This window comes from Ambystoma mexicanum, chromosome 14 (assembly GCF_040938575.1).
Source record: "Ambystoma mexicanum isolate Mex_15411 chromosome 14, UKY_AmexF1_1, whole genome shotgun sequence".
Taxonomy (NCBI): Eukaryota; Metazoa; Chordata; class Amphibia; order Caudata; family Ambystomatidae; genus Ambystoma; species Ambystoma mexicanum.
In genome coordinates, this window is record NC_090940.1 from 148,379,986 (window position 1) to 148,399,484 (window position 19,499).

A 19,499-nucleotide genomic window follows, 5' to 3' on the forward strand; every position below is an offset into this window, starting at 1 on the left:
GAAGCCAGGCTCATCTCAAGAGGGGTGAATGTGAGCAGTAGGTTTGTAACAGAGTTTGTTATTCAAATAAACACTTTCACTGAAAGTATCTTGATCAAACAATTAATTTAACAGTAGTCTTACGTCCTGTCCCCTTCCTCCATACTGCATGGGCGTCCCTTCCAAGCGACTGGTGACAACCTTTTTCACCAGAAAAAACCACCTTCCCCTTTAGATTTAGAGGTGCGCGGGGCCCGGCCCAGGGAGCATGCGCTGCCTTGACTCTGCCCTCCGGCGCCACACCTCGGTCCCCTTTTCCGTGTTGACTGGCACGGTTCGAATTCACCAGCGCTCCTGGGTTTGGCTTTGGCCATGTAATTCCATGCACAGATTCTTTCTTTTTTATGTTATCTATCATTCAGGTACTCGGTCCTCGGGCGTCACGCTCCTCCCCGGCGCATGTCGACTAATACAGGGTTCTGCAGGTGTCCATCTTGCAACGGGCTCTTCCCAACTTCAGACACCCCACGTCATTTGCCTATGTTGCCTTGGCCCAGACCACGGTTGGCAATCGCGTTCAGCGTGGGACTCGCTGTCCTCGAAGGTGCTGAAGAACAGACTAGCCAGGTCGAGGGAGCACTTCCAGAGGTCGCCTCCAGAGGATCTCAAGAACTTTGTGAAGCATCGAAACAGGCCCAAAGTAGGGCCGATATTTTCCAGCACACCCCGCAAAGGAGACTTCTTCCCAGGGACTCTCCTGCGCGGGAGGTACCGGCCAGTCCTAACGGCACGTGCACCGAGGCTGCTACAGCTACTGGCCTTTGGGTCGAGGGATCCTCAGATCCACCGGGCTCGGTGTTGAGGGACCCGAAGGTTCTTGTACCGGGTCCAAACATGAGGGACTACGCCCTTTTACCGGCACAATGGCAGAGGGGCTACACCCCAACACGGCAATGCGTCAGAGGGGCTATGGCCTAATAACGGCAGTACGTTCGAGGGGGCGCCTAAACGCAGCTCTACCGACCCCCGGGTCAAGGTCACACCTACCGGGCCGAGGCCCGAGGATCAGGGGAGGCCTCGTGATCGCACGCTAGAGTCCTGGACGGGGCTGGGCCCAACGGGCTCAGCAACATGTCACGGGCACCTCAACAAAATGGCTGCTGTGCCAGAAAGGGGCACCCGTCCCCCATTCCACGAATTTGGCAAAGGATTGTCATGGTGGGACTTGCTTCAAGCGGGTACGTGGACTAAGTCTACCCTTCATTTGTGCAGGGAAACTTTCCTTTGCGTCCATATGGACAGGGTATGCAGCGTCCCCAGTAGCCCCCAGCCACCCTGCCGGTACCCCCTGCCACCTCTTCGGCCAGTGAGGAGGTGCTCTTCGAGAAGTTTCTCGGCCTCATGAGGTCTCCTCAGATGGGGGTAATCTAAGACGCAGTTGGGGGAAGTCCTCTGCACCATGCTAGAGGCACCAGATACCTTCATCGGGCCCCAGGCCCCGGTGCAGCTGCCTCCCCCGGCTCCTCAGCCAACTCTGCAACCTCTGCCGCCTCCTCAGCCTCTGCCTGCAGTCCCTGCACCATTTACTCCTCCACAAGATTCTCCAGATTTGCAGCATACGGACGAGGAGGATCTGGACATGCCATCCTCAGCCAGGGCCTTCCATGAACGTCTTGCTGGCCTGGCGGAGTACCTAGGCTTCCCCAACCCAAGGTTGAACCGAGGGGGGTTCTGGCTGAAGTCCTCACAAGATTCCCCTCTGCCAACACAGGGATTCCACTGCAAACCGATGTAGCCTCCCTGGCCAAGAAGGGTTGGCTCAAGCCCCACTCTGTACAGGCGGTCAACCGACGCCCAAGCACAGGCAGGTGAAGGGGGATACACTCTTGCTCTCGACCCATCATCAGTGATCGCTGCAGCATCACTATACTCCAAGCCTCAGTCATCCTCGGCCTCTCTGCGCCGCTGCTAGGCAGATCTTGGAGGTGAACTGCAAGACGTTCTACTCCAGCACTGGCTTCAGGCCAACGCAGATGCCATGCTGGCTGCCGCCAATCAACTGTTAATTACGGGAAATTGTGGACTTCCTCCCAGAACTCCCCACTTAATGCCAATCACGCTTTAAGGCGGGGGCTAGCGGAAGCCAAGCTCGTGGCACATGAACTCATGTAATCCACAGTGGCTCATATCAATACCTCAGGCCGTGCCATCTGCATTGCCACGGACATGAGAACAGCCTGGCTCCGGGCAACAAAATTTCAACCTGAATGTCCAGGAGCACATTCTAGATCTACCGTTCGAGGGTGGGGGCCAGAGGGCTGGGGGTGCCACTTCCACTCCTCTATGGACGAAGAGCTGGACAAGAACAGCTCCCAAACGGCAACGTTTTCATCCATTCTTACAAAGACCACACCCAAATTGTACACCCAATCTCAGCAGTGCTCGGGAAGGGGTTGTACATATGGAGGGTTCCGCAGCTTCCAGGAACGCAGATCCAGGCAGCTAGACCGCTTGCCGTCTCGGAACCGGTGCAAACAAAAAACAGGGGGGTGAGGAGGTATAAGGGGGGTGCAAGGGCTTTTTACAGTCCCCCCCTCCTCAGCGTCCGCCTCCGAGGGAAAGCAGGCATGACATGCCCCTTCGGGTCCACGTGTTTCCGGTGGGGGGCAGGCTTGCTCTCCATGCACAATTCTGGCACCAGAATTTCGCGGACCACTGGATCCTCTGTAGTATCCACGAGGTACCACCTTCCTATCCCAGCCTCTCCTCCCTCCTCCACTCCCACAAATTCGGACAGCAACTCTTTTGGCAGAGATCCAGTTGCTCGTAGAAAGCCAGGCAGTGGAGTAAGTCCCAGCCTCCCAGCGAGGTTTTGGCTTCTGCTTCAGGATTTTCGCCATTCAGAAGAACCACCAGGCGGGCCTGAGAGTTGTGCTGGACCTTTCCACCCTCAACCTCTTCCTACCCCTGCAAAAATTCAAGATGGTTACGTCAACTTTTATAGTGGAGACATTGGTTAAGGGAGACTGGATGTGCTCCCTGGACCTGAAGGACGCCTACCTACACGTCCTGATTTGGCAGCCCCATCGTTCTTTCCTCCGGTTCAGGATCATGGAGCTACCATTTCCAATAAAAAGTTCTCCTGTTTGGCCTCAATTCGGCTCCCAGGGTCTTTACCAGTTTCATGAACGCTGTGGCGCCCCTCCTCACAGTGCAGGGCCTCCACATCTACCCATACCTCGACGACTGGCTCGTCAGGGCTACATCTCCGGAAGCGGTTTGCCACTCTTCGCATGCCCTTAGAACACACTGCATAACCTGGGCTTCTCGCTCAACCTCAAGAAGTCACAGCTGCACCCCACGCAGACTCTGAAATTCCTTGGACTCATTTGGGACACATGCTCCGAGGGTTTTCTCGTGGGAAGACAATCTCGGCTATCAAGAAGGCCACCGCCCACTTTCTCATTAGAGAAGGGACCCCGGCATGGTGGTACCAACATCTCCTGGGTCTACTGGCGGTGGTTCTGTTAGCCGTGCCGCACACGAGACTAAGGATGAGAAGGATTCAGCTGCACTTCACGGCCTCATGGAATCAGGACAACGGCTCGCAATCGGAGATGATCCACGTTCCTCCATCACTCCACCTGGACCTAACTTGGTGGTCTATGGACTGCAACCTACGGAAGGGCAAGCCCTTTTAACCAGCCTCTCCGCAGGCCACCATCACCAGACTCCTCGCTACAGGGCTGGGGAGCCAGTCTGGACGATCTCTGTCCACGGCACCTGGATTCGATAGGAGCAGGAATACCACATCAATTGTTTGAAGCTGAATGCCATCTGGCTAGCGCTCAGAGCATTCCTATCACTTCTCAAAGGGAAGGTTGTCCTGATTCAGACAGACAACTCGACCAGCATGTACTAAGTCAACAAGCAGGGAGGCACCAGATCCCCTCCTCTGTGCAGGCTGGTGATCAGCATGTGGGAATGGGCCGTGGAAAACTACATTTATTTCTTGGCAGTCCACCTCCCGGGGAAATCTAACTTGGAGGTGGACAGGATCAGCAGGCTGGGAGTGGACAATTACGAGTGGCAGCTAAACCATCTCATTATTCAGGAGATCTTCAACAGGTGGGGTCATCCCCATATGGATCTCTTGGCCACCTGGCACAACAAGAAGTGTGCCCAGTTCGGATCCTAGCAGGGTCGGGGCCCCGGCTCTCTGGGTGACGCATTTCACCTCCAGTGGACCAGCATGCTACGCCTTTCCACCCACTCTTCTGTTCCACAGGGTAATGTGCAAGATCAATGAGTCTCACCGACTCGTCATTCTAATTGCCCCATGGTGGCCGGCCCAGCCATGGTTTTCGGAGCTACTCAGCCTCTCGGAGGTGCCCCGATGCACCTTCCGACAGGCCCAGCAGGGGGGGGGCAGAATCATCCACCCTGCGCCAGGGAAACTAGCCCTCACAGCGTGGTACCTGAGCAGGTAACACTTGGGCACCTTAGCCTCTCACAGGCCAATCTGGAGATCATACAAGGTGCCAGGAGCAAAGCCACCAGGGCCCAGTACAAAAGCAAATTGACCAGATTCTGCCACTGGGCATACTCCAAGTGAATTGATTCCCCCCCACCCCCCCGGCTTGCACTTTGGACAACGTGTTCTCCTTTTCAGTGCACCTCGCTTATTCTGACGTACAGGTGGACACCTGCCGCACATACCTTGCAGCCATTGGGGCTTACAGGAACTCGGAGGAAGTTTTTTTTCCTCCTCCAACCCTATTGTCAAAACATCTGACGGGTCTCCCTAGGCTCTACCTACCCGTCAAAAGACCTCACCCTGTGTGGGACCTTAACATAGTCTTGGGCGCCCTGGCGCCCAAACCATTCGAGCCAATGGTGTCCGTGGGTATCGGGCTGGTCACCATCAACACGGCCTTACTAGTCAGTCTTGCCTCGGCTTGCAGAGTCAGCGAGATTCAGGCGCTGGTCGCCTCTGAACCATATACCACCTTCCACAAGGACATGGTAGTCATGTGGACGCACCAGGCATTTCTGCCCAAGGTTCCATCCGTGTTCCACTGGAACGAGGAAATGGTCATCCCTACGTTCTTTCCCGATCCCAAGGACGAAGCAGAGTGCTGCACTGCCTGGATGTCAGGCGTGCCCTGAAATTCTACTTGGACAGGACCAAGGGCTTCTGCAAGTAGGATGCCCTGTTTGGCACTTTCGGAGGCTTGAGGCAAAGCTATTGGGCCGCTAAGGCTTCCATATCCCGCTGGATGGTCTCTGCCATCAAGGAAGCGTATGAGGGTCCGCACAAGCCACTTCCGGCCAACATGCATGCCCATGCATTCAGGGCCAGGGCAACGGCCATTGCTTTTCAGCGCCATGTCCCTTGGCAAGTCATAAGCAGGGTGGCCACTTGAGCCTCTCCCTTGGCTTTCTGTAAGCATTACTGTTTGTATGCTGGCTCTAGATCTGATGCGGGCTTCAGGCAGGCGGTTCTCAGGAACCGGTTTGCTTAAGGAGGGTTTCCTATCCACCCAGGGGCTACATTCAGTTGTAATCGCCCATACAGTATGGAGGAAAGGGGATGCGATTTAAGAGTAATTATGTTACTCACCGTAGTGATAAACTTACTCCTAGTCCCCTTTCCTCCATACGTCCCACCAACCCCCCCCCTTAATAATACTGGTGTCATTAGGCAATGTTAAATATATTGTCGACACTTCAATGGGGACTGAGGTGGGGCGCCGGAGGGTGTAGTCCGGGTAGAGCATGCTCCCTGGGCCGCACCGCTGCACGCCTCTAAATTTAAAGGGGAATTAGGTTCTGTCTCCTGTCCCTTGGAAGGAACGCCCATACAGTATGGAGGAAAGAGACCTATGGACTAAGAGCACGTTAGTCACTATGGTGAGTAACTTATAAATTATATTAAGCCTTATTTAGAAAGGAGCAAAACATGTAACAATTATAATACCCTTCAAAACGCACTTAGTTTCTATAAATAAGATGATTCCCATTGGGGATGGCACACAGACACTTCCTACACCCTCAGGTGACTTAAATAGCTAGGACACTGTGGACATTAATATTTCACTGTTGCATTTAGAGCAATACTTAAGAGTATGTCAAAGAAAATGATTAGAACAAAACAAGAGATCTCACAAATATTCTAAAGCACGTAAGTACTTTTGGTAATGCCCATTTTAAAGTAAGTTACCCCCTTTCTGGAAGGAAGACAGTCAGAGGGAATAAGTCATTCAGGGAGCCAGCCAGGCCAAAGTCAATTGGGTAAAAGTCTAGGTGAGCTGAAGCAATTCTTGCAGGTAGGTAAATGTCTTGCACAATGTTTTGGAAGTCTTTGTAGAAAAGAAGAAATCCAAGCAGGGCCACAAGCTGATTAGTCTTGTGAGGTAAAGAAGCTGTTAGCAACTCTACAGAAGCAACCAAGACCAGTCTCAACTGAGAACAAGTGAGGCTGCACAGCAAGAAGTATGTTTTCTTAGACTTTACAGTACATTTGGTTAGAAGAAAAATGTTTCCAGCGGGCTTCTGTTCCTGTGCAGCTCTGCAGATCCTGTGTTCCTGGGCCTCAGTCATGGGGACTAGAGGGCGGATGTCTGGAGTACTCCTCCAATGCAACGGGACGGTCAGCGACAGAAAAGGACCAACTTCTATTCAGTGGCACTTCGTGGTTTCAGCTCCTCCCGTCTCATCAAATAGCACTACTGCAGACTTTTCTCTGTTGAGATGGGCTTTCCTTGCATCTGGGGCCCAGCACTCTGAGGTGGCAGTCTCGGTCAGTCCTACTTCCTGGGAGTCCGGAGGATCTTCCTGGAGCTCTTGGCCAACTTAAAAGCAACTCACACGATCTGGTGTTCCTCTCCCGGACTCTTTGGTTTCAGCAGCGACTGCAGTGCAAATGCATCCGGCTTCGAGAGGATGTCCAGGTAGCTTACTTTGGAGTGTATTGCTCCCACCAACTCACGGGGAGAAGTCGTCCTTGCAGGGCTTCTCTAGTCGAGACGAACTCGGAGCTTCAGCACCGCAGCAGAGCTTCGCCGGGCAAACCAACGGTCCAGGAGTTGCAGCAGGCATCTCTTCCAAGTTCTTCTTCGGATTCCTTCGTCCAGTGGTCAACTCTACCTTCCAAGCCAAAAAGTCTCGCCTTTTATGCAGCTTGCTGCCCTTCATTCCAGCCTAGCTGTCAGTCACCCAGCAGGGTGGCTGTCCTTGCCGGACAGCCAGCTAGCCAATCACCTAGGAGTGCATTCCTGTCTCCTAGAAGACCAAGCACAGGGAGTTTTGGGCACCTACCTCGCTTCCTGCCCCCGCCAGACACCCTGGAGCCAGAGGCGGGCTTCACTCATGAAGCCCACTGAAAACAAAACCAACAAAGGGGCCAAACCTGGTTTGGCATGCATAGAAAATCTCAAGAACTTTTTGCAACGAAATGGTGAAAAAAGAAGGGGTCCATGGGTGCCTTACTGCAGCTGCGAACGCAGCCCGCGGTAAAAGCAGACCACAGTAGTTAAAAGTAAACCACTGCCACCAGCCATTTATCGAGGACAGGGTCACATAAAAATGTTACATGAGAAGCTAGACAAAGGGATACTAGGTAAACCCTCCAGCACACTATTGTAAGATGGTGTGTGCTGGGCCTAGACCGTTATAAATGTAAGTAAAGTCAATTTCACTTCACTTGGAAACAGTAGTTTCTCCAAGCGAAGGTATTTAAACCTTGGGGAAATCTAAAAGACTTCCCAGTGCCACTGCACTGAAAGTGCTGTGTGACACAATGTAAAGGTGCCGCCTATGGAATTTGTGAGACTCCATACTTAAAGAAACAGAGTTCAAATGACATTAAAAATTCATGAGTGGTAAGTCAAGCCTGCCAATTACTAGATGAGCTTGGGGGTGTGGGTTTGGAGGGGGCAGGTTCCGAAGATCTACCATACTGGTTGGTCAGTAGGATTTCCACTCGGCCTACACCCACTCTACAAGAAGTGAGAGGGAGAGACTAGGACCCTACAATCCCCTTAACCAGCTAAAACAATGTGGAGGCTGCCATGTGGGCTCACAAATAGCCCCCTTGATTTCAACTGATATATTGTACCTACCTTAATGTTGCTCTGAACAGTGGAAGCCTTAAAATACAAAACGGCTTAGAGCAGGATTTTAAAAAACACATTTGTGCCCCAATGGTTACCAAAATGCGGTATTGTGCTACTAGTGCAGTAAAATGGCTTGATGAAGCCAAAACTAAAGTACAGCTTCCACTAACCTACTCCCTAAAAGCAATTTAGAATACTATATTAACCCTATGTCAAACGGTTTGCTCGAGACACCCCTGGGATTGGGCACATATGGGGGGGGGACCCAATACCATGTACCTATTTTATGTTTGAAAGGGTTGCAGTGGCAGGGGATGTCAGAGGTCCCTCTATCAAACAAATAGAAGTCTGTGATCCAGAAAACTAATGGCGAAGGGGGAAGCAAAAGGTGGCCCTAGAATCCTGAATTCTGTCATAACAAGTAGTATGTTTCAATATTGAGACTTTTTGTTACACACCATTGTATTTTCTGAGGTAGCAGTTCCATGGCTGTAAAAGATTGATTTTAATGTCTCCATTGTATTCTTTTCAGATTCCGTGACCACATACAAAACAATCTGCCCCGAGAGTATTTGACTAGTGAGCGATTTATTCAGCTACGCAAAGAAATTGTCTCTATGACTGGCCATGGTGCAGAAGAGACCTCCCTCGAAGACAGCTCTACAACAGGCCTTGAAGAGCTGACCGATCCAGCACAGGTAAACCTTTCATTACCCTATGTTTTCTTGTCTGAAGTTGGCTAGAGACTACAATTGAAACTTGTATTTCATGACAGAACCAGATTTTTTGATTGTTTATATTTCTGGCCTCAACGCTCAAGTGGGTAAACTTTCAGGACACAATTTTGGCATCTGACGTTTGCTTTTCAGGTTGGCCACACCTAACCAAATGTGTAAGGAGCTAAGGTAATTTTAAATCATTTGGAGTGTGTAATGAAGGTGACCACAAGCTATTTTGAACGTGGGTCCACAAGGAATGCCTAGATGTTGTAGTGCTGACCACTATCAGTTTGCATTTCTGCACGTGTTTGGTTTTTTGCCAAGATGGGCACTGTTATAAATCGAATTATTTTCGACAAGATATGCACATGAAGGTTTGAAGGCATCTTTCAAGAGAAGGTTATGGAATAAAGGGTACTTTTTTCTTTAGCATAAAGCTTTTGAAATGCAAATGTGTCACTCAATTCTTATGACGACCTCTTGATACAGAGTACTGCCATTGCGATTTTACTTTCACACCAGTAGTTTTAATTCATTGAAGTGTCACAGACCTTGCACATAATCGCCCACATCAGGGTGTTTTAGGCCAAATACAAATGGCAAGCTCCGAAATGTTCCATCTAATATGGCGTTGGGGAGAAGTTTCAGTGCTAATTCCCTTTAACCTGAGAGATCCCTACCACTTTTGCTGGATTCCAGACTTTTTTTTTATTTTACTCTCCTGAGTGAGTAGAACTTTTTTCCACTTGCCCACTCTTATTCTCTGACTGGGATTTTATTTTTACTGTGAGTCTGGTAAAGTCCATATGTTTCATATCGGCATCTGCTTTTTGCTTTGACACCCAGCACCCTATCTGCAGTGTCACTGAAAAGTCCCTTGTACTTTGTTTAAATACATTTTCTTGTGATAACTCCAGTTCCCCTTAGAAGTAATGTTTTTTTTAACTTTTCTCTTGTGGGTCCAGCACACACACCATTATCTGGGGTGGGTTTACATTGTAACTCCTTCTCCCACTCCTCATGTAACATTTTGTTACACTGACTAACTTAACCTTTTAACTGCCATGGGTTCCCCTAACCCCCTGGCCCCCCCATGCCAAGGCCTTTTTTGGTGATTTCAGTATTTCACCATGCAAAGCCTTCGAACATTTTCTCCTTCATTAAATGGCTGGTGGCAGTTGTTACTATTTTCAACATTTTTGTGCAGGTTGGTTAATAGCAGGCTGATTTCATGGGTGACCATTTTTTCAAAAGGGCCCCTGTCCGTGTTGTTTTTTTTTATTTTTTTTTTTTATTTTTTTAAAACCACTTCGTTTCAGTTCCTCAAGGGCTTTGAAGAAAAAAGTTGCAACTGTTCCTGCATATCTCCCTGTTCCTGAGCCTCAGAATTGGGAACAAGATGGAGGGGGGGGGGGGGGGGGAATTCTTCTGCGGGGATGGATCACAAAGCTGGTAAATTGCTGAATCTTCGATTCCGGTTGCTGTTCTTCAAGCACACTAGCTGGTGTCCTTCTCCCTAGTTAATACTAACCAGCTCTGAGAATGGTATCGGGTGGTTTACGAGTTGATTGGTCCCACCAACTCAAAGGAAGAAGTCGTCCTTGAAGGGGCTTATCTGTCGAAATGAACTTGGCGATTCTGACCTGCAGCAGGACTCCACCAGGCAAACCAATGGTGTAGTAGTTGCAGCAGCCATCCTCTTCCAGCTTGTCTACGGTTCTTTCGTTGCGGTGGTCGACTCTGCCTTTCAGTTCAAGAGACTCGCCTTTTATTCAGTTTTCTCCCATTCATTCCAGCCTAGCTGCCACTCACCCAGCAGGATGTCTGGCTTGATTGGCTGGCTGGCTGGCTGGCTAGCATTTGACTGCTACATGAGTTTCTAGACATTGGGGATAATAAGTAACCCCCTCAAGCACTCTATTGTAAGCTAGGGTGTGCTGGGTCAAGGAATTTGAAGATTAGTAAAGTCATTTCAACTTTACATTCTCTGGGAATCAGTTTTTCCCAGATAATGTATTTAAACATTGGGACAGCCAAAAGAGCTTCCCTGTGTCACTGCACCGAGGGCACATGAAAAGATGATGCCTATGGAGTTGTCTACAACACCATAATCAAAGAACACAAGAGTAAAACGCACATCAAAATACATGAGCAAGTGGGGAAAAAAGGCTTGCATTCTCTCCAGATAGAAAAAATGAAGACCTCAAAAATCCAGCGAAGTTGCTGGGGGGTGTCGGGGGGGGGGGGGGGGGGGCGGGCTCTCTAAGGTGAAGGGAATTCGCACATTTGAGAATTCTCCCTAACAAGGGAGGTGCCTGAAACTCCCCGTACGTAATCCCCTTGGTTACAGGAATGCACCTAAAGGTGATTGGCTGGCTGTCCTTGGAGGACAGCACCCTGCTGTGTGACAGCTTGTTAGGCAAGGTTTGAATACAGTACCCTCTGGGAACACTGCAAACAACTATGACCACAGGTATAGGCAACCCAACATTTGGTATAAGCTTGTACTAGACCGTTTTGGTAGCGTGTTGAGCGGCAAGGCTCATCTCAAGAGGGGAAATGTGAGCTGTAGTGGAGTTGCACAAAGAATCAGTTACAGGTATTCAAATAAACTTACACTCAAGGTTTCTTGCATAAACAATTAAGAATTCCGCAAGGAAGTCCAAGGAGTATCCAGCAAAAGACACATTTAAAAGAACTAAGAGCTAACTCGCCCAGTGATCTGAGAATTAGCAGTCGTCTCAGCTCGCATCTTACAAAAACAATTCATCCTGTGATATGGGCAAAGTTGGAGAGCAACGCAAATGATAAGGACCTCTTGGAAATAGGGCGCTTTCCAAAGGGGCCCCTTTGGTTTGATTCAGCGAACAATATCTCAGGCTCCAATTGCCGATGAAACCGTTGCTCTACAAAAAACAAAGCTGGCCCCACTGGCACAACTCTGGTCATGGATCCCCAAAGCCTTAATTAGCACTAGGAAGCAATAGCAATGAGTCAGGTTTCCTCTAGACGCTCAAACATTCCGACTGACAGTGAAAGAGGAACTAGTGTTGGGGTCTTGGAACACAAGGGGCTTCCTTCACCTGACCAAAGAGGGCAATTTAAACCTAGGATATTGTGACATCCTCTGTATACAAGAATCCTGGATGATGACGAAACCCTCAATCGATGGGTATGTTTTAGCCTTCACCCCGGCTAGCAAAGGGGCCTTGGCACGTCCTTTTTCAGGACTATTAACTGCAATTCGCTCCGGCAGTGGGTTACAACTTCAGGAAACATTGTTGTCATCCACGTATCTCCTTGTCCCCTTATTACGATGGGAGCAACCCATACACCAACTGCCATCTGGGACATCAGGGGTGATTGTTATGAACGCCTACTGGAACCCTTTGAGCATGCATGACAAATCTTTCCTTTTGATGGTCGAAGAGGCCATCGGCGTAGCTTTGGTGGAGTACCCTTCACCTAGTCGGATTACCTTGGATTTCATCTAAGGTCTGTACCTTACAGAGAAGTTAGAGGAAACAGGCTGAATGCTCGAATGACATCAAGAGGGCTTCTAAATGCAGGCAATCTCTTTCCGAGGGCAACTCTAACTCCCACCTGGTGGCAAGGAAATTCCTTCGCGGGTCTTGATCATGTCTTCGTGAGCAGCTCTAACTGCACTAGCTGCTTCTTTTGAAGTCAACATCTCAACTGCCAGTGACCACAATCTACTGGCATTTAAGTGGAAATCACCCAAGGTCAAAATGTTCTCTATGCTATATCAAGTCGAGTGTAACCAGCAAAGAAACCGCCTCAAACTTTCCGCCAGATCTGTGATGACGATAACATCACAATATTTAAAGATCTCGGCAGCGCAACCTGTAAAAGTCCTTCTTGGCGCTCCTGACTATCCGCCCCTTTTGTTGCTCTTACATATTCAGTAAACAAGTCAAAATCTACGCCTGGTCCAAGAAACCACGAATACTGTAAGATTTTGGTGAACAAACGTCGAGCACTAAGGAAATTGAAGCGGTTAGTCTGTACACAGCCTTCAAAAGCAAATTTTGACCTGCTCCGCAAAGCACATTCTACTAAGAAATCCTGGGCCAAGCAACATCGTCTAACTCTGTACCAGCAAGATGCGGAACGCATGTTAAAACAAGTGTCAAGTCGAAATTCCCGTGAATTCTGGTCACTATTGAGGTCAGTTGGGGCACCAGATGAGGCAACTCCATCAAAAAACATTGGCGAGGAGACCTGGATAGACTTCTTTAGCCAGCTCTTCAAACCTCCCCCAAAATCTTCTGCTACTAAGGAAAACATGGACATGGAATCCTGGATAGACCTGAGTAACAAAGAGGACATTACCGAGGTCATACGCAGTCTTAAATCCTCCAGAGCGCCCGGCCCGGACGGGATTACAAACATTGATCTCAAACACCCCACCAAGTCAATTCCTTCCTCCTGGACCTCTTCCATCGTGGTTCCAGTATATAAGAAGGGCAATAAAGAAGAGCCTGGGATCTATAGCCCCATTGCGCTCCTTGATGTAATTGGGAGTGTTTGGCGCTCTTCTATTAAAGCAATTCCAGTGATGGGCCAAAAACGCCGATTGTGCGGATCCTTTTCAATCTGGATTCGCTAAAAACATCGGGACCACTGCCAACATCATGTTTGTTTGTACACTAAAAAGCAAAGTCCTGGATGGGGTGCCCAGAGTATTCGTGGCCTTCATTGACCTGGCTCAAGCATTTGACCAGGTCAATAGAGAGATATTATGGAGGAAACTTCAAGATTGGAACTGCCCAAGCAACATCCTACCGCCCATTCGCGCCCTCCATAAGAACACCAGTCTGCGTGTTAGGCTAAACCAAGCCGGTCATCTTTCCAAGGAAATTCCGTCAAGAAGAGTTAAGCAGGGTTGACCTCTAGCCCCAGCCCTCTTTATAGCGTATATATGGGCGACTTTAAGGACACAGAAATAACCATCCGATCATTTCCGCCCACAATGGGCTCTGAAAAAACGACCCGTCTGCTGTATGCGGACAACAAGATCCTGATTGACCTTACTCCCATCGGCCTCCAACGCCAACTTGACAGCTTGGCAATATTATACATGGGAACGACCTACAAATTAATGTGGCAAAAACTAAGATCCTAGTCATGGAAAAATCCACAAGAACTAATGAACATCTGCGCTGGTTGATTGAAGGAGTTGCCCTAGAAAAGGTCCGAAAATTTAAATATCTGCGGGTGACAATCGACTGTTCAGAACTAATGTGGCACTGCAAGAATCTCTTGGCAAAAGTAAGAAAACTTTCCGCCCAAGCTCGTGTGCTAGACAAATATGGCCGCTTTTCCTTGGTTCAGACAATAAGATTCTACCGAGGTAAGGTGGTTCTCTCTTTGACATATGCTGCTGAGGCTATGCCACAGACACTGGCGACGCTCTGGACCCGGCTAGAAGGGTACTTTTGGCGATCCGTTTTGGGGCTCCCAAAGTGTACATCTATGGTTGTGATCCGAAGAGAATTGGATCTCCTCTCATTGGCGGCAACCATCGAAATAAATAGCATAATGCTATACAGGAAAATTCTGCTTCCGAACTGTCCAACCATCCTAGACATAATCAGGAAAGGAACGCAAGGTTCGAGATGCACCACGCTAAAAATGTGTGGAACGGCATGTAGATCAAAGCTGAACGAAATCTCGGCCTCTGAAGTGAAGCTCTTACAGAACCCAATGAAATTAAAGAGGAAAATCGAGTAGCTCGACTGGATAAAGACTCTGGAATGTGCTGCCGAGTTTAAAACGACTAGTCCTCTCCCCCTTCAGCCGAGCAAATTGAACTGCATTCTGAATTATTTGGCTAAATTTCCTAGTAAGCCAATAAGAAACCTTTTCTTGAGGGCGTGATTGTCTCCTTGAAACCAATGAGATTTGGGCGATAAGAGGCCTATCCAGCTCCAAAAACTGCTTCTGTAATGAAGAGGAGGAGATTGAAACAATTAGGCACCTACTTCTGAATTGTCCGGGAACCCAGTCAATTTGCAAAAAATACCTGCTACCGCACTTGTCGGCATCCTACACCCAAGAGGAAGATCTGTGGTGGAGAAGACTTTAGTGGCGTAAGAACCGCCTGGACTATCGTCACCGCACAGTCGTTGAAACAGATCCTAGGTTCCCTCCCTCCTACATCATTGAGTCCTTAATATCAGGTCTGGTCAGGTTCCTGTTTGTTTCGAGCCTCACAATTTTCCTGAGTTTCTTGGGCGTTTGTCTGCTGATTGATTTTCTTTTTCCTTTTTGGACTAAAACTCTTCTGAGTGAATTTGATGTATCTTTCTTCCTTGTAAAAATCATTAATTTGATTAAAACAAGTAAATCTTTTAAAAAAAATAATCTATTGATCAGTCAGTTATAAAGCCTTCTTCAGAAGGGAGCAATAGCATAGTAACACACAAATATACTTCAATACTGTACACTCAGTTTCTGGATCAGACCAGGTCCTTTTGTGATGGCACACACAACCTACACCCACCGGTGACTTCAGTAACAAGGGCGCTGGGGACATTAATACCTTACGGTTGGCATACAGAATGCTCTCAATAGTTTGTAAAAGACAAAGGTTATTAGAACACAAGAAATACACATTTTCTTAAGCAGGGAAAATACTTTCAGATGGCAAGAGAAGGCCATTTAATTCAATAGGCTAAGCAAAAGTCAATGGGCAAAAGTATTTGTATAGGATGCATCACTTCAGGTAAGTAAATGGGAAAGTGTTTGCACAAGTTCTTAGTCTTTGATAAAAAAAAAAAAACCACCAAATGTAGGGCCACAAACTGGTTAGACTTGTGAGTTGCAGTAGTTACAAGCCCTTCCACAGTAAGACGTAAATTCTCTTAGGCTAGTTTTACAGTCCCTTAGTAAATAAGAAAAAGATGCAGCTGAAGACTCCTGTTCCTGTACAGCTCTGCAGATCTCATTGTTCCTGTGCCTATGCCATGGGGACAAGAGGAAGATGTCTGGGGAGTCCTGAACTGTATTGGCAGTCAAAGCTGGAAACCGTCAAACTACTTTCAGTGGCTGTTTCGCGTTTCAGCTCTTTGCGGTACACGGTAGACGTTCCTCACATTGAGGTCCTGCACTCAACTGAAGATGATGGGGGGGGGGGGGGGGGGGTGGTGGGGGGCGGTCAGGCTGGTCAGTCCTGCTTCATGGGAGTCTGGAGGATCTTCCAAAAGCTTGCGGCCAGCTTACAAGCAACACACACAATCTGGTGTCCCTCTCCCTGGCTCTACGGTTTCCCGCAGCACTCTGAGGAAATGCAACCAGCTCCGAGATGGGTGTCTGGGTGGCTTACTTGGGAGTTGATGGGTTCCACCAACTCAAAGGGAGAAGTCACCGTTGCAGGGCTTCTCTGTCGATGCAAACTTGACAATTCAGACCTGTAGCAGGGCTTCAAAAGGCAAATCAACGGTCCAGGAGTTGCAGCAGCCGTCCTCTTCAAGCTCTAATTCGGTTTCTTCGTCCAGTGGTCGAGACTGCCTTCCAAGCCAAGAGACTTGCCTTGAGTTCTCTCCCATTCATTCCACCCTAGCTGCCACTCACCCAGCAAATGAATGGGAGAAACCTCCATAAAAGGTGAAGTCTTTTGCTTGGAAGGCAGTCTACCACTGAACGAAGGAATCCGAAGAAGAACTTGGAAGAGACGCTTGCTGTAACTCCTGGACCGTTGCAATGATTGGTGAAGCCCTGCTGCAGTGCTGAAGCTCCAAGTTTCACCTCGACTAGAGAAGCCCTGCAATGGACGACTTCTCCCCTTGGGTTGGTGGGACCAATCAACCCCAAGACTAATCTGGAAATCCTGAGCTGGCTGTACTTCCCTTGCTGCTGCAGGAACCGATTGCCAAGGAGAGGAACACCAGAATCGACTGTGTCTTTAAGTCGGACCCGAGCTCCAGGAATATCCTGTGGACTCGCATGAAGCAGGACTGACTGAGCCTGAGCTACTCCAACAGAGTGCTGGACCCTAGATGTGAGGAATGACCATAAGTTATCCGGTAACCGCGGTGGTGCTATTCACGAGAAGCTGAAACCACGAAGTGCTGCTCATCTGAAGTTTGCCCATTGCTGCCGCTGACCTTCAATTCGTAGTGCAAGAGTCCCCACACGTCCTCCCTCTTGTCCCCACGACTAAGGCCCAGAAACAGGATCTGCCATACTACAACTGGAACAGAAGCCAGCTGGAACCAATTTCTTCAGAACTAAGGTATTGTACACTAAGGGGTACTAACCTCTTGTGTAGCCTTGCTAGCTCTCAGTTGAGACTTGTCTTGGTTGCTTTTGCAGAGTTGCTTGTTGCTTTGCCCCACACACCTCTCCCAGCTTGTGGCCCAACAGCGATTTCATTTTCTACAAAGACTTCTAAAACATTGTGCAAGCATTTTTACTGTTATTGTTAAGTTCCCCTACACTTTGTTCAATTGACATCGGCTGTCCTGACTCCCTGAAAGGCTTGTCTAACCTCTGACTTAAGCTTTTACTATCTCTCAACAAAAGTCACACATGCTATAACTTGTGTAGCTGGGAAAGGGTTAATTTACTTTGCATTGGGGTGTTGATTATGTTTACCATTATTTTATTCCCTAAACCATTTTCTTGACACCACGCTCAGTATTGCTCTAAATGTGCCACTAATGTATCAATGTCCACAATGTCCTAGTTATTTAAGTCCCCTCAGGTTGTAGGAAGAGTCTGTGTACCACCCCAAATGGGTATCTACTGATTTATTGAAACGGAGTGTATTTTCAAAGTAGATTTTTGTGCTACATATTGTTCCCTTCTAAAGAATGCTTATTCAAACTGACAGTTAAACAAATAATTGTTTATTCACGAAACCTTCAGTGTAAGAGTTGATTTGGATACTTGCCACTGTGATCTGTTACAACCCTACAGCTCACATTGACCCCTCTTGAGATAACCCTGGCTGCTCAGTCACTCTTACCAACGTGTGTAGTACATGCTTATACCAAAGGTTGGGTTAACTCTTGCCAAGAGGACAAGGCTGGTGCAGTCTCCCACAGAGTACTGCATATAATCTTGCCTAACACAGTGGATCCGCCCAGCCTCCGAGTTGTGAGGTGGGACCGCTAGGCAAAATCCTGTGAGATCTGGGATTCCTTGAGGGCTGGTAGGGCACTATTTTGTCTCAAAGGAAATCCGGTCTGGTGTTGTGGATGGCTCGGTGGGTGATGCACATGGCTTTTAAGGTAGTGTTGACCAATCGGGAGCCAGTGGAGGACTTTGTGTGGGGCTGATGTGTTCTCTGGCGGGTAGGTTAATGAGCAGGTGTGCTGTCACGTTTTAGATTCTTTGGAGTTTCCTTAGATGAGATGCTGGAGCTCCTAGGTAGAGGCTATTTGAGTAATCTAGGCGGGACAGTATGATTGAGTTGATTGCTGAGAAGCAGTGGGGATAGGTCTGGTAAGGGAAGATACGTCTGAGAATCCGTAGATGGAAGAAGCAGGTTTTAGATATGTTAATGTTAAAGGACATTTGTACCGCGCACTATCACCACAGGAGTGATCCCCTGGCGGCTCAAAGAGCGAAGTAAAGGTGAGTTAGTGGGTGGAGGCCTGAAAAGTGCTAGAGTGCAGTGATGTGGTGTTGGCAGCCTCAGCCTGGTGGGTCCGTCGGCTGGGCCTGGGGTGCATGCGGCCAGTAGTCGTTGTGTACTGATGTGCGAGTCTGTTTGTTTTGTTGTTGCAGTGTAGTGAAGTTTGTGCGGTTTGTTGTGCTGGAGGTTTGTGTTTGGTTTGGAGTTTGAGAGGTGTATGCAGAGGAGGAAATTGTAAGTGGTATTGGTTAGTTGGTATCTCTGTCCTGAATTGACCAGTTAGGCTCGCATAATCTAACCCGATGGGGTGCTTGGGCACCCTGTGCCTCTGAAGGTTTGTGCCCGTTTTGCATTCGAGGCCCCTTGAACATTTCGCTGCCTCCTCCGCCCGCTCCATCAACCTTGCATGTTCCTCGCCCCCACCCACATGGCCTGCGCACCTGCCAGTGTCTACACCTCAGTGTGGTGATTGGTGGTAACTCGCCCGTTCCATAACCCAGTGGTACCTAGTTGTGGCTATACGGGCGGTTGGGGATGGTAAGGATTGGCTGGGGATATGATAGTGGTGTTTTGGGTGAGGGATAGGTCTTAGTCCAATGTGCATCCCAAGTTGTTTTAACACATTGGAGATTGCTGGTTCTTGTTCTAGGGCTGGAGGCCACGGAATCGGTTGGGGGAGGAGGGCAGTTTTGCCGCAGATTAGGATTTCATTTTTCCATGGGTTGAGGATGAGGTGGTTGGTAGTCATCCAGTGGTCCAAATCCGAGAGGCATGACTGGTCCGAAACTGCCAGAGCCTTGAGATTTTGGGATTTTGAGGATGATCTGGGTGTCCTCTGCGTAGTTGTAGCAGGTAAGATTCATATGAGGGGATGATTGCGGGCAGGGGTTTTAGGTAGAAGTTGAAAATTAGGGGAGATGGGGCTGCTCCTTGTGGGACACCTTTCCCTACTTGTCACGTTGTGCAATTGTACTGGTGGAGGTGCATGGTTTGTGATGGATTTAAGATGAGGGGGGGATCCATGAGAGGGCTGCATTTCTGATTCCTAGTGTTTTCAGCCCGTTTATTAGAAGAGTGATC

At 48.7% G+C, this 19,499-nt stretch overlaps 1 protein-coding gene across 1 annotated transcript in view; it reads left to right on the forward strand.

The window, feature by feature from the left end:
• Positions 1-19,499, forward strand: part of PRPF39 (pre-mRNA processing factor 39) — a 481,116-nt gene that overhangs the window by 150,671 nt on the left and 310,946 nt on the right. The window contains exon 6 of the mRNA XM_069638752.1: positions 8,629-8,794. Within this exon, the coding sequence (XP_069494853.1) occupies positions 8,629-8,794 (166 nt within the window). The remainder of the gene's footprint in view (positions 1-8,628; positions 8,795-19,499) is intronic.